The 14,326-nt window shown below is 41.6% G+C and overlaps 1 protein-coding gene across 2 annotated transcripts in view; it reads right to left on the minus strand.

Annotated features, from left to right (window-relative positions):
• Positions 1 to 2,131: 2,131 nt before the first annotated feature.
• Positions 2,132 to 14,326, minus strand: part of LPIN2 (lipin 2) — a 134,064-nt gene continuing 121,869 nt past the window's right edge. For both annotated transcript variants that reach the window (XM_075314486.1, XM_075314485.1), the window contains exons 15-20: positions 13,725 to 13,873; positions 11,611 to 11,697; positions 11,064 to 11,216; positions 8,976 to 9,090; positions 6,814 to 6,917; positions 2,132 to 2,923 (exon numbers count right to left, since the gene is read on the minus strand). In XM_075314486.1, the coding sequence (XP_075170601.1) occupies positions 2,779 to 2,923; positions 6,814 to 6,917; positions 8,976 to 9,090; positions 11,064 to 11,216; positions 11,611 to 11,697; positions 13,725 to 13,873 (753 nt within the window). In that variant the 3' untranslated portion in view covers positions 2,132 to 2,778. The remainder of the gene's footprint in view (positions 2,924 to 6,813; positions 6,918 to 8,975; positions 9,091 to 11,063; positions 11,217 to 11,610; positions 11,698 to 13,724; positions 13,874 to 14,326) is intronic.

Consider the following 14,326-nt stretch of genomic DNA (forward strand, 5'->3'; position numbering starts at 1 on the left):
TTATATTTTGATACCCATTAGTGTTGTATCATTTGACACAACTTATCAACCTTGCATTAATATGTAGCTCAGATAAAAAAAAAAATATTTTTTTTCCATGTCTTCATCCACTCAAAGTGAAAGCTGCACACCAAATTCAGAGAAATATGAAAAAGCATAACTGCTTTATAATACATAAGGAATGAAAAATACAATTAGCCATATGAAAAATTTGAAAAATTGATATGTGACATTGCATAACTGCTGAGGATTATTTGAAAAAAGATAGTGTTCCAGCAATCTTTCTGATTGTTATGCAGTTTTTTCTGTCAGAGAACCCAGTCCCGCCCTTTAGCCATGTTTATTCAATTTCCTATATAGCCAGGTCCCTTGCTTCCCATACACAAGCAGGTTTCAACCGCACAGAGGTAACTTTTGGTTAGGGACCCCATAAATAAGAGATTACCGTGAAGTGGTTTTAGGGCAGTAATGAATTGATCAATATTTTAGCTAAATATTTTTTTTTTTCTTCAAATAATCCATAGCAGTTATGCAATGTCACATATCAATTTTTCACATTTTTCATATGGCTAATAGTATTTTTTATTCCTTATGTATTATAAAGCAGTTATGCTTGGTCATATTTCTCTGAATTTGGTGTGCAGCTTTCACTTCATATAGATTGTGTATTTTTTTAGCTAGCACCCGGTTTACATTTACAATGGTGTTCCAGCAGTCTTTTTGATTTTTATCCACTCATGACACTTGTAATCCACACAATCAAGCACAATACACCAATCAAATATACAAAATATTCGAACACTTTATTTGGATAGAATTGGACAGAATAGCTACCACAATTAAATTCTTTTCACAATTTTTCATTTAGTAAAAGTAGACTCATACCTTATGTCAAGGTAAGACATTTAGAAAGAAAATAATTGTGCACAATGAGTTCTTGCTGGCTGTGAGGAAGATTTATTGCATACTTTCTGCAAATAATCACAGCCAGCCCCAGTGAAGTGTAGGTTAGTCAGGCAATGTTGGCTTGTACCCTGTAATTATGATACAGAACCTTCCAAACCGCTTCCTTTCATCTTAATCCAATATTTCCCATTAGTCATAGCCATTAGTGCTACTTCTCTGCAAATGTTATATATGCAGAAATTGCAGCTTCGTTCTAACGCTCTTATACATTTCTTTAAAGTCATATAAAAATATTTTTTCAACAGGCAAGTTTCAAAAGTCAAAATGGATGGGTCTACTTGAGGATATCAAATATAACTTTTTACCACTGTAAAACAGGCAAAACAGAAGAGTAATCAAAGAGGATCACTTACCAATATGGCTGGAAGAGGATCGCTAAATCACAGCAACTGATCAGACACTTACGGCCACTGTCGAACTTGCACCAGACAAATGAAACGCAGTAGCTGATGGGTTGCCATTGGTTACTTCATATACTATTATACATTTCTTAGTGTTACTGGCTCAGTGTATTCTCTCTCTACAGTTGGTTAGTTTAAGGGGATGTACACCTTTGAACACTATAACTGAATGCATGGCTACAAACAAAAGATTTTCAATTGCTTATTTCAAATCTTCAATCATTTTTAATGTAGAGCAGAGCTTGCATGTAATACACTACAGTGCAGGCTGCTTGAACTAGTTCTGTCCACATCCCATCAGGTGAGCTGTCTGACATCTAAAGCAAACCTAAGCTAAAATTCTATTTACTTTATTTTATTATTTGAGCTCACAGCTTCAAAAGAGGTCAACAGAAGTAAAGCAAACATTCAGAAAGCTCAACTATTAGAATGAGGGTGAGGGCAGAAAAGATCAAGCAGCCTGCACTGTAGTGTATTACATGCAAGCTCAATTACAATTCAAGAGGTAAAAGATTTATAATTGTTTAATAGAAAACGTTCTATTTGCGAAAGCACATGTAATGCAGGAATATTATACGTGTTCAAAAATGTACAAATCCAAAAAGGAGAGCTGCTGCCTGATACTAATGGTACCTTTAGGGAACGTGAACACAATTTCTGCACAAAAGTCTCCCGGCAGACTTCTCAACAAGGTGAAAGTTCAGTACCATGAAGATGAAATGTTAATTTGAAACCATTACATTTAACTTTTATGGAGAAGGAAAAAAAAAAAAAAAAAAAAAAAAAAAAAAAAGGATTTGCTTTAAATGATAGTTCTAAAACAAAACTGCACGCAAATATTATAAACATTGTATGTGCTAGTGGCTTGAAATGCAGGTAAAATAAATAATTGCATTGTTACACATATTTGGATGAAGCATTTTCACGGATGCTGAAAAGCTAATTGTTTTCTAGGAAATAATAAGTGCACACCGTGCTATTTCCACTTCGTGCTGGAAGTCTCCATCGCTTGTGGGTCCTGAAGCGTATTGCCCTGCAATAGACGCTACACCCCAATGGCTTCAAAAATGAAAAAAAAAAAAATTTCAACGAGGCACAATATGATCGAGAAAGACAATTACACTTTAAGGTATGCTTGAACACAGAAAATGTGCAATGCTTCTGTCACAAGAACAACGTTAAATTACAGTGAATTTAGATATTGTAATAAAATTAAATCATTTTTCTCTAACATTTTCCCTGAATATATTGATTGGATACAATATCTTTACTGGCTACAAATTACTAATCGACTGTAAGACAAAGTGAGATAAAGGCATTGGAAACAACAGACAATAATACTCCGGGTAAGCGACTGCCGACGGAAATGATTTCACGTCCACCAACAGTCCCAGACATACAGGCGACAGATTTACGTCAGGTCTGCCATGTCCAATTCTGGCAATGGGTCTCTCCAATAGCAAAAAGAACTAAATTCTGGGCAAGAGAAAGCACAATTCTGCTCTTTGTCCAGCAAAGGAAACACGTGTTCAACCAGCTCACTGAGTCGGGCGTACCTGGAGAAGGGGAGAAAAAATATGGTCAAAGAAATGTTACAGCTTAAAGATCCATTTGATAATTTACATTACATGCAAGATGAATTCAGTCATACTGGAAGTATCCATGTTGGGGATATGCTTAATATATCAATTGGGTATGCTATAGAAGTGACAAAAAGCATGTTGGTTGCATGGCAAGTTTTGGTATTCCCATGGAAGGGAATAGAGAGCTGTCGCATGCCTGGCCTCTCTCCATTCTAGACTGAGCAAAAAGGGTCCACATTCTAAAGATTGGTGCGGCCTCCATCCTTGGAAACCGCACCTATAAGACAAGTATAGATTATCCAGTCAATATTCTGTAAATTCCCACCTGTGAATATGCCATTAACTCTGTTTGCTATTGCTGAGCTGTCAATGTGCGGATAGAGGAAGCCGCTAGATTATGTACTGTAAAGACGAAGTGGAGGAGCATCTGTTATACGTGATCACAGTGATCTTACTGAGATTTTTTTTATTCCAATATTAAGCAAAATGACAGCTATATAAAAGAAAAAAAAAGCCCTGAGGGTATGTGCACACGTTGCTTTTTTTTCCCGCGCGGAAAAAACGCACCCTCTGGCAGAGGGGAGAATTGTAAACAATGCTTTTTGAGAAACAACGCATCGAAAACGCATGCGTTTTTCATGCGTTTTTTTTAGGTGCGTTTTTTAAGACTTGTCAGTGTTAATAAAGTTGGTTGAACACAGACCTTTGGAAAAAAAACCTGTGATGTCATTTCCTTCTCCACATTCTGTTTGGATAAATGGGAGGGCTTGGAATGGAAGGAGCACCATTTGAATTTTGGAAAAGTTGAAATAAACTTCGCGCACCAAGCCCCTTAGGTACCTATACGTCAGAAAACCCCCACAAGTGACCCCATTTTGGAATCTGCACCCATCAAGGATTTTATTCAGGAGTATATTAAGCATTTTGAATCCACAGCTACTTCACCCAAAATGTTGCTGTAGCAACAATATTCTCACTTTTAGGCCCGTTTCACACGTCAGTGAAAAACACTGACGTTTTTCACTGGCGTGTAAAACACGCACATGTCCCTCCGTGTGCCGTGAATCACGGCACACATGGGTTGTCTAAGTGCAATCCGGACTCCGTTCTCCGTGGCCCGTGATTGCACTTAGAGATTAACTCACCTGCACCCGCTCCCGCTCTCCATGGTGCTGATCGCTCCCGCGGTGCAGCATCCGGCCGGCGCTGACCCCCGCAGCAGCTGCTTCCGGGTCGGCTGTGTCGTGCATCATGAATATGCGCGACAATAATGAGCCGGCTCAGAAGCAGCAAGCTGCACGGGCTGCAGAGGACATCGCTGGACGCCGGGTGAGTTAAAATGATTTTTATTTTAAAAGCACGTTTTTTTCTGGCACGTGTTTCACGGATCACACCACTGCGTGGTCCGTGGAACATCAGTGATGCCAGAAAAAAATGGACATGTCTCCGTGCGGCAAACACGCACACGCGGGTATGCCGCATGGAGACACGTGCAGTGAAAAATCACTGACGTGTGAGCAGACCCATTCATTATAATGGGTCTGCGTATGTCAGTGATCCTGGTACGTTTAAAAAAAAGCACAAACGTACCAGAATCACTGACGTGTGAAAGGGGCCTAAGGCTATGTGGCCATGATCCAGCGACACGGCGTCTAGTACAGTGTCAGCCTTCCTGCAGCTGCCCATGCCCACGATTTGGGTTCAGGCTGCTGTGGAGCTCTATGCTACCTGCAGAGAACACTCTAGTCTCCGCAGTATAAATTGACATGCTGAGGCTCGGGAAGCCACGCTACCGGTCAGTTTATGCTTCGGAGAAAAGAAGCACAGTGGGCATGGGATCTCCAAAAATCCTTCCACTGTGCTTCTACTGCACAACGCAGCGTTATGGACGCAGGGAAAACACTCAGCGCCCATAACGCTGCAAACCCTGATTGTGGACACACAGCCTAAAAAGCGTCAATGGATGAAGGGATGTCAAATATATAGAACGTCCCACCCCCGCCTGCATATTCTAAGCTGGCACCTTTAGTACCTTTCATGTGGCACTAAAGGGTGCCTAGCTTAGTATTTATCCAATAAAAAAAAAAAAATAAAAAAATGAGAAAAATGGCGTGGGGTCCCCCCTATTTTTGATAGCCAGTCAGGGTAAAGCAGACAGCTGTAGCCTGCAAACCACAGCTGGCAGCTTCATCTTGGCTGGTGATCAATTTGGAGGGCTCCCCAGGCTTTTTTTTTTTTATTTATAAATAAAGAATAAAAAAAAATAACGTGGGGTCCCCCCCAAATTAGATCACCAGCCAAGGTGAAGCTGACAGCTGGGGTCTGGTATTCTCAGGGTGGGAAGAGCCATGGTTATTGGACTCTTCCCAGCCTAAAAATAGCAGGCCGCAGCCGCCCCAGAAGTGGCGCATCCATTAGATGCGCCAATCCTGGCGCTTCGCCCCAACTCATCCCGTGCCCTGGTGCGTTGGCTAACGGGGTAATAAATGGGGTTGATACCAGATGTGTAATGTCACCTGGCATCAAGCCCAGCAATTAGTGATGTCACGGCGTCTATTAGACACCCGACATAACTAATTGACAGTAAACAAAAGCAAAAAAAGACAACAAAAATTTTTTTATTAGAAAAAACACTCCCCAAATCATTCCCTTGTTCTCCAATTTAATAAAAAAAATGGGTCCGCAGAAATCCATTTGGATGTCCCACGTCGGCTCTGGACCTTCTAGAATATGGGGGCACGTTCAGGGAACGTATCCCCCATTTTCTAGGAGGGCAGACCCTCCATTTGAGGAGAGTGGGTGCAAAAATCTGCACCCACTCTCCCCGGGTCACAGCTGCAGACTGCCGAGCAGCCAGCACAGCTCACACTGAACACTGTGCTGGCTGTCAGCTGATCTGCTCATGTGACCGGCCGGCGTCTGCTGTGAAGGAGGAGGCCGCGGGGGATCAGCGCTGCGACCGGACAGGCATGTATGACACCGGGGGGAATAGGGGGTGAACGGGCAGGGCCTGGGTGCATTTTTCTGTCGCATGTCTCAAGGCACATGCGACAGATAACATAGGAGCAGGGCGGCCGGTGCGCTACTGTGCGCGCGGCCATGTTGGATTTTCGGGAGGGGGGTCGGGGCGGGCACTTTGGAGACACCGGGGGCTTTGCCAGGAAGTGAGGTCAACAGGAAGCCTCTTGACCTCACTTCCAGGTAACTGCCTGCGTTATGGCGTGCCGACAAAGCCCGCGGACCGCAACAAAAAAGCAGGTCCATGCGGTGTAGCTGCGTTCTGACCCCACATCATTGATTTCAATGGGGGAGAGAACGCAGCCACAACGCACAAAAGAAGTGACATGCTGCTTTTCTTTCCGCACCGATTTTTGGCATCCAAAACGCTGCGGAAAGAAACGCAGCATGTGCACTGATTTTTCAGCTTTCCCATACACTTTGCTGGGAAAGCTGAACGCATGCAATTTGCCACTGAAACGCTGCGGTTCAAAACGCAGCGTTTCCGCGGTAAAAAACGCAACGTGTGCACACAGCAGAACAAAAAAAAACCCAAACCAATACACCAATTAAAGCAGTGTTGCTGCTGCATTTTATTGCAATTATGTGTTTTCTAAACACAGTTAAAACTTGCAAGATACACATGGTGGCAATATAAGCCTCATAATGCTTTATCACTAGGAAGACCCCTGCAATAGCTCCACAGTTTCCTCTGAGTGACCCGCGCCATCTTTCCAATGTGTTTCTGCAAATTATGAGAACAGCCAGAGTCTGAAAATGATGTGGCTCCATTGTTGTAGCTCTCATCAGTAGATCAATGCTACACACATAAAATACATATCACCCGCCCAGGAGGAGAGACTTACGAGGTCTTGTTTCCTTTTGTCCGCTCTTGTATTAATTCTCCTTTTGGATTGACAGTAAAAATTCGACAATCTTGGACTCCTACTTGCATATAAGCAAAAACATCCTGCAAGACATATACACTGTGGATTACAATCAGTTCACACAATGTTCAAAGTCACAAAGGGGAATCCGATGAATCCACAATTTCTTATAGTCAGAGGCACAGGCAGAGTTAATAGTCAGCGATGAAGGAAAGTATTTTAAAGAGCATCCAGATATAAACATTTCAACACAGAAGCTGGACGGCCGGCCAGAGCCATAACTTCTATTCCCAAGCTGTGGGCCTCAGGAAACACTGAGTCATGGGGAAATGTGGAGACGTTGGACGACAACGTAAACTTCCAGGGGGATCCCTTGTGTTCGATAACCTTTGGCTTTGTTCCACTTTTGTTTGAGATAGGGCTTGATTTCTTATTGTCCTACTTTTAAGTCTTTTCTCATAGTCTCCCATAATCTAAGTAAATGATATTTTTTCTCTTACTTGGAATACAATACATGGGTGGCTGTAACATGTATACTTGGAGAATGACATGAGCCTATACACAGCAGTTAATTTACTGTACTGCACACGTATGGATCATATACACCAGACCGCCCATATGTCACCATGATGTAGACTTGTCATACACCCGTCCCTAAAACATAACCAAGATTTCAGTTGTGTTTTAGAATATTGCAGCTTGCAAAAGATTTCTTTTTACACTTTTTTTTTTGCACAATTTACATTCATAATAGGGTCTATGAGGCAGCTGGGCTTTATACGGACATGGAAGGAAGAAAGAATCAGAAATCTGCTGAGCAAATATAACTAGCAACAGCAAAAAGAAAACAAACATTAGTGTGCTGTTTATAAAACATACATGACTTAGGCTGCTTTCACACATTCGGCTTGAGCTCTGCGGCTCAATCCGGCTGTGCAAGCTATGCAACGGATGCGGTGAAAACACCGCATCCTTTGCATAAGTTTTTCCTTTGCGGCCAGTCCGGTTTTTGCCGCTTGCGGCATGCTACTGAGCATGCGCAGTGGCAAAAAACGCATGCGGCGGCCGGATGCGGTTATTGCCGCATCGCGCCGCATCCGGCCGCCATAGGCATGCATTGAAAAATGCGCCGCATCGGCCGAATGCGGCGCGATGCGGGTTTTTTTGCCGCACGAAAAAATGTGCCAGGCAACGTTCCATCCGGCCGCCGCATCGGCTAAATCTGCCGCATGCGGCAAAAACCGGACGGAACGCAAGGCCATGCGGCACAATGCGGCACTAATTAAAGTCTATGCAGGAAAATCGCAACCGGCAGCAAAAAAAAACTGTTGCGATTTTCCTGCAAAGTGCCGGATTGTGCCGCATAGCAAAAACCGGAGGTGTGAAAGCAGCCTAACACATACATACAGTATGTCAGAAGTAGTGATGAACGAGTACTACCATGCGCTGGTGCACAGTACTGAAAATGAGCAGGTCGGAGGGGTTCGATCCGAGCATAAAGTATAATGGAAGTAAATGGGAAACGCAAGCTTTTCTCTTTTTTTTATAAACCATCTTTTATTGAAAATAAATCGTTCTACATGTACAGTGTATAAAATTAGATGCAATTTTGGAATATCAGATATAGCGTAAATTATTCAAATTATAAGACAGTGTTTTAACTAACTATGTCTTAACTAACCTAATAAATCTAGAACTCCCACCCCTCCCTTTTCCCCTTTCCCCCTGCACAAAAGCAAGCTAATTTTAATATTTAAAAGGAACCCGTCAGGTCCAATATGCTCCCAGAACCACAAGCCGTTCTGGGTGCATACTGCTAATCCCTGCCTAACCATCCCAGTATACACTATTATAGATAGAGATATTTAGAAAAAGTATTTCTAAAGATCTTTTACCGTATGCTAATGAGCGAGGGGACAAGCCCCCTGGGCGTTAGTTCCCCGGCCAGTCACCCCCATTAGCATGTTAGCACGCCCCTGTAGGCGTGCTATCATGCTAATGAATACGCAGCATCATAGGACGATCTCACTCACCTCTCCGCCACCTGACTGCTACTCCGCAACGTGTAATTAAAAAAAAACAAACCTCTGATATTGACGGTATCCAACCCACTCGTAGAGAAAAGGTAGTACAATACTTACATTAGGACGGTTTCCAAAAGCAGCATAAAAGGGCTGTTGATGTGGCCCAAACAGGTTTTTAATATCATTCAGGCAAGCAATCTTAAACTTTTCAGGCTTCTTTTCTATGACCTCCCTAAAGAAAAAAAAGAAAAAAAAAAAAAAAGCGCATAGTGTAAATCATGGAGAAGTTAGTTTTAGCAACCTCAAGTCGCTGGAATACTGAAAACGTATAACAAGTCGCAAGCAACATTTCAGTGCACTTGATCCTTTGACTTTGCATTGAAAAACAATGAACATCAATAGCTAGAAACTCTGGCCCGGTCATTTGTTAAGATGGGCGATTTGAACAGTCAATATAAGGCTGCTAGTTAATTGTAAAAAGCATGTAGAGTGCCTCCAGCAGTAAGTGGCTTTAATTAATAATCATGTATACTCAAAACTACATTGCGCAAAAAGAAAAAAAAAAACAAACAAAACGCAGATCCCGGAATTTAGGGTTCGCTCAAATTAGTATTTTAATCGGACAAGTGCAATGTGAGAAAATCTCGTTTTGCACTATGCCCAGGTCAGATCTATGAATCACAGCAAAATGCGATTGTCAGTGTCTCTGATCATGCGAACTCATACATATCTATGGGAGTGTGTGAAACCTCTGATTTCACTCTGATGACATCCGTGTACAGTCCGATATATGCAAAGACAGGCAGTGCAGAAGATGGAGAGGTCTCCTTCTGCTCTCCACCTATGCTCAGATTGTCGCATGCGAGACAATCTGATTACAGTGAAGGACATTCATGTCACGCTCGCAGCAGAGTTCGAGCCGAGTGTCATTAGCATATCGAATGCTATACACTAGTGTGAACAAACGCTAAGTTTCAGCATGGTATTATATAGCATTGAAAATTTCCTCATTCTGAACTCAAATGTTGGCAACAGAGCCACATCTTGAGATTACTTGGCTCTGAGATGTTATGAAAAGTGGCACCCAGGACGCTGGCCGAGAAAATAAACAGCAAAAGGATCAGACTGCCACGGAGTCCAGTCTCAATGCCAGATCAAGGTCTTACGAATCTTGATAAACGCTACTTGAAACACTCCTTGTAAATGGAAACTGTGGGGCTGACTTTCTATTTTTATTTAACTTTTAGAGATCATGAAAATTCTGCTAAAACTGGTGCTTTTAAAACTGTCCAAGTGCCATGCACTGTTTACTTCGGGACTGCCAATAGATTTTATACATCCGCACGGTACACACTATCCTACACTGATGTTCTACAATGGCAACGCAGTCTAAGCAGTTAGCATGAGATTGCGCAGGTGTAGTGGTGAATAGCTGGCTGCCAGACACAGCCAGACTCCCTACAAAAGTAGATAAATATGGTTTATTACCATGTATGCCTTTTTGATCTCTGTTTACACAGAGCTTGTGTATACAGATTAGGAAGCAGTCATGTGATCGCAGGGTGAAGGTGCCGAGTCCAAGGAGACTCAATCAATTGTGACATACAGGCAGGAAGATGAACTTCCCCTGCACCTGGGGCTAATATATCAACCCCATTTACAATGGAAATTAGTTTTAAAAATAATGTATTAGGTTAAAATGACACCCAAAAGTTTATGGGGGGGGGGGGGGGGCACTCATATACAAACATGTTTTGTTTTTTAAAAGCCATTAAAAGTCCATGTATGATAAAAACTGAAAAAATGTGCCTGATCGGGAAGGGGAGAAACGTCCCAGTCATGAAGTAATAAATTTGGCACATTTTTACACTAAGTTTACATCACTTATTTCATGGCTTACTTTGGTCCGCTAAGTCATGCCAACTTTTGGTCCAATTTTGGAGAATTGAATCACTATTTTGTTCACCTCCCTTTCTTTGCCCACTTTCAAATAGGATTCACTCCATTGTCAAGCATGTGTAAAAACAGGCATCAAACACAAATGTGGTACAAGAAAGACCGTGTTTTGGGCACTAATTAGTCCAGAAGCCTGTTCCATGAAGCTTAGAATATAAGCCCCAGTGACTCACACCCCCATAATTAAGCATTGTGTCACATCTAAGTGACTAAAGAGAGATCATTAATGTAGGTAAAGTGGACATATACCTGTGAAATGCAGAAAACAGACTGCTTGGTGATAGCATTAAAGGTCCTCTGGGAAGTATAGTGCCTCGGTCATTCACCCAGGACAAGTACCCTCTGGTCATGTCTGCCATGCCAATAGCACGGGCAGAACAATACAGAAATTTGTATCCATTCCTGAAATTAGAACAGTAATATGACAAAAAGCAAGTAACAGGACACAAACCAACTCCCATAAGATGTCTAACCCAAAGTACAGTACTAATACCACATGTATGGACATTGGCTACACAGACATTTCTGCTTCTGGAATGATGAAGTAATGTGATCTCATACGACCTGATACTTTCATGATTCATTAGCAGCACAGTCATCCCAGACATCTGATGTCTACTAGTTGAGGCCTAGCTGACGGATTAGGATTTCTTACTGTTAATGGATATCCACTCACATTTCATACAAACTAACTCCGAGCTGAGACAAATGTCCTGGCATTTAAGGAAGACCTAACAGTAACCTCATTATTTTCTACATAAAGAAATCCGCTCTGTACAGGAACCCAGATACCTACTCATGTATGAAGTGGTAGAGCTTGGCGATGCCCTGATGTGTCCAATCCTTCCCAAGCTGAGGAAGAATCTGGCCTAAGGCGTCTGACCTTGAAGAAAACAAGAGCAGAAACAAAGTGATGTATGAACGCTCACACAGGTGCATATGTCATCATATATCCTGCATTATTCTGTGGCATTATATAGCTCAGTACATTTTGTTTTTTAAGTCACAAAAAAAAAAAAAAAATATAAGCAACCATATAACCTTAGATGAATAGTGGACAACATTAAATTTAAATAAGAACATGCATGTATACATGGCGCCTCATGACTATGCGACAATTGAAAGTATGGAGATCTTGGATTTTATCTGCCTGCTCCTTTTGGAGAGATAACCAAGAGGGAATAACGCAACAACTTGCTTCTTTCTTCCTACTGAGAATACATATATGCCTCGCCAAGATGAGTGTGTAGGAATATGGGAGGGTAAGGAATTTTTAGAAGAGATTGCTGCCAGCGAAACAAGCATTCAGCTGTCAGCTCTCTAATGTGTACGGCCAGCCTAAGAAGTGACGAGGAGCCACATTTTTTACCTCTAACCTTGGTAGGATATAGTGAAATAGTCTACATCATATATCTAAGGGTTGAGTACATGGAATAATGAGATGGGACGAATTCTAAAACGCAGAGGCCACAACATAGACCTTTATTTCAGTTATTAAAGTCTGATATGAGTGCAGGTAGACTATCCCCATACCCACCGGCTCCAAGGCAGGAGCATAGACACAGGATAACTTGTCAGGAGGACATGAAAAGCATAACTTACATTAACACAAGTAAAGTGACAGAAGCCAATACATCAACAAGTTGCAATTTTAAATAAAGTACCCCTTTCCCTGAGAACTATTAATATTACTGGAATGACACACATGCTTCACACACAAGTCATTTATCTAAACCACATTCTAAAAATAATGTTCTGCGCCAACAAATGCACTAATATGAAGTCAATCAGCAAGAACAAAAAAAACAGCTGTTGAGAAGAACTTGGTACTTTAATACTGATGGTCTATCCTTAGAGTAGCTTATCAATATCAGGTCGGTGCAGGTGAGATTCCTAGCACAGCTGATTGTCACTCTCACCGATTTGGCATGGATGACCGATCCGAACGAGAAGTCAAAAATATTAATGGAATGGACAACCCCTTTAAACTAATTAGTGTTATTAAAGGGATTGTCTCATGTGTCGATCTTCAGGAGCATACTGATCCCCTGCCTTCCAGCTTGTCAGGTGATGCGCTACTTAGAGTGATAGTTTGGGCAAGAGGCATGGCTGAGCCGCTGGCCTGATCTGTACGCTCTCTGCTGCTGCTGCTGCAAGAGAAGCCAGCTTTCACTGTAGCATGGAGAGAAGCCCAGTAATTTCAGAGCAGATTGGCCACTTCTGAGGTGGCTGGTAACCATGGCAATAAGTAGTCCTACAGAAATAAAATACCCTCTGCTCTTAATAGATTTATAATGAAGTAAATAGCAAAGAAAGCCTCTTTAAAAGGAACATGTTCAGCTTCTCACCAGTTCTGGAAATATTGTGTGGACACTCAGAAGGAATACTAGAATATCACTAGGGCATGTGGGTGCAACAACAAGGTTGGAACAACAAAATTACACACAGGAAACTTTTTACATTGACCCGATAAAAAAAAAAAAAAAACAAACAAAAAAAAAACAATCTTATTTTCGCTTGATTAACATTTATTGGTGGAGATGATCAAAAGAACCCATTATTAGCTTCAAGCTTACAGGACTTCCAAATTTCACTAGCGCCCACTTAAAAATCTTAAAACACCGTAATCTATTACTGAAGGCAGACTTACTCACAAGACTCATATAACAGGAGGAATGTATAATTCACTGCCCTTATAAACCACATGACCTCATTGTAGTACTAGTGCTGGAAACTTCCCACCATGAATAATGTGTGTGGGAAGTGATGAGTGGACACCACGAGAGCAGAAAGTCTGAGAGACCACGACTACAAATAACACATACATGACCCTTAATAGATGGAGGTAACAAAATGGTAAAAAAAAAAAAAGAATTTATTTCTAGACATAAAAAAAGCCATAAAACTTACTTTGTTATTGTTCCATCAATGTCAGAAATGATGATCTTGTCGTTCCAGCTCCACAGATAGATGGTGCCTTCACAGCGACATGTGCCCTGATACTGCGTTGTTATGCTAAACATGATATCATTGGGACCATCACGGAGGTTCAACTTTTCCTGAAATAAGGAATTAAATCATTACACCATTATTAAGTCTAAGAAAATCCATTTTAATTGAAAATTAAATGAATTTTATGTACAAAGAGGGGGTGAACTATTCAGGATTCACCTTTTTCAGCGTAGAGAACAATCAGAGAGCGGTTCTCATGCTGGATCGGAGTCCTGTATGACAGACAACCCATTGATGTGAGAGGATGTTTTAATACTTAACCCATGTCCTACTAAAACGCCATGGTTAATGTACGGGTGTACAGCTCTTGAGAATGTACCACATAGGGCAAAATGCCAATGTTCTTCCATGGCAGTGAAGGGTCTGCTGAAGGCCCTTATCACTGCAAGCTTGGTGCTCCTGTGAAGCCTCACAATAGGTTGGGTTGCAAATATTTTTTTTTTCCCCATTTAGCGCAATAATCGTATAGTACAATGATCAAAAGCCCAAAGGTTCAAGTT

This window comes from Anomaloglossus baeobatrachus, chromosome 6 (genome assembly GCF_048569485.1).
Source record: "Anomaloglossus baeobatrachus isolate aAnoBae1 chromosome 6, aAnoBae1.hap1, whole genome shotgun sequence".
In the NCBI taxonomy this organism is placed as follows: Eukaryota; Metazoa; Chordata; class Amphibia; order Anura; family Aromobatidae; genus Anomaloglossus; species Anomaloglossus baeobatrachus.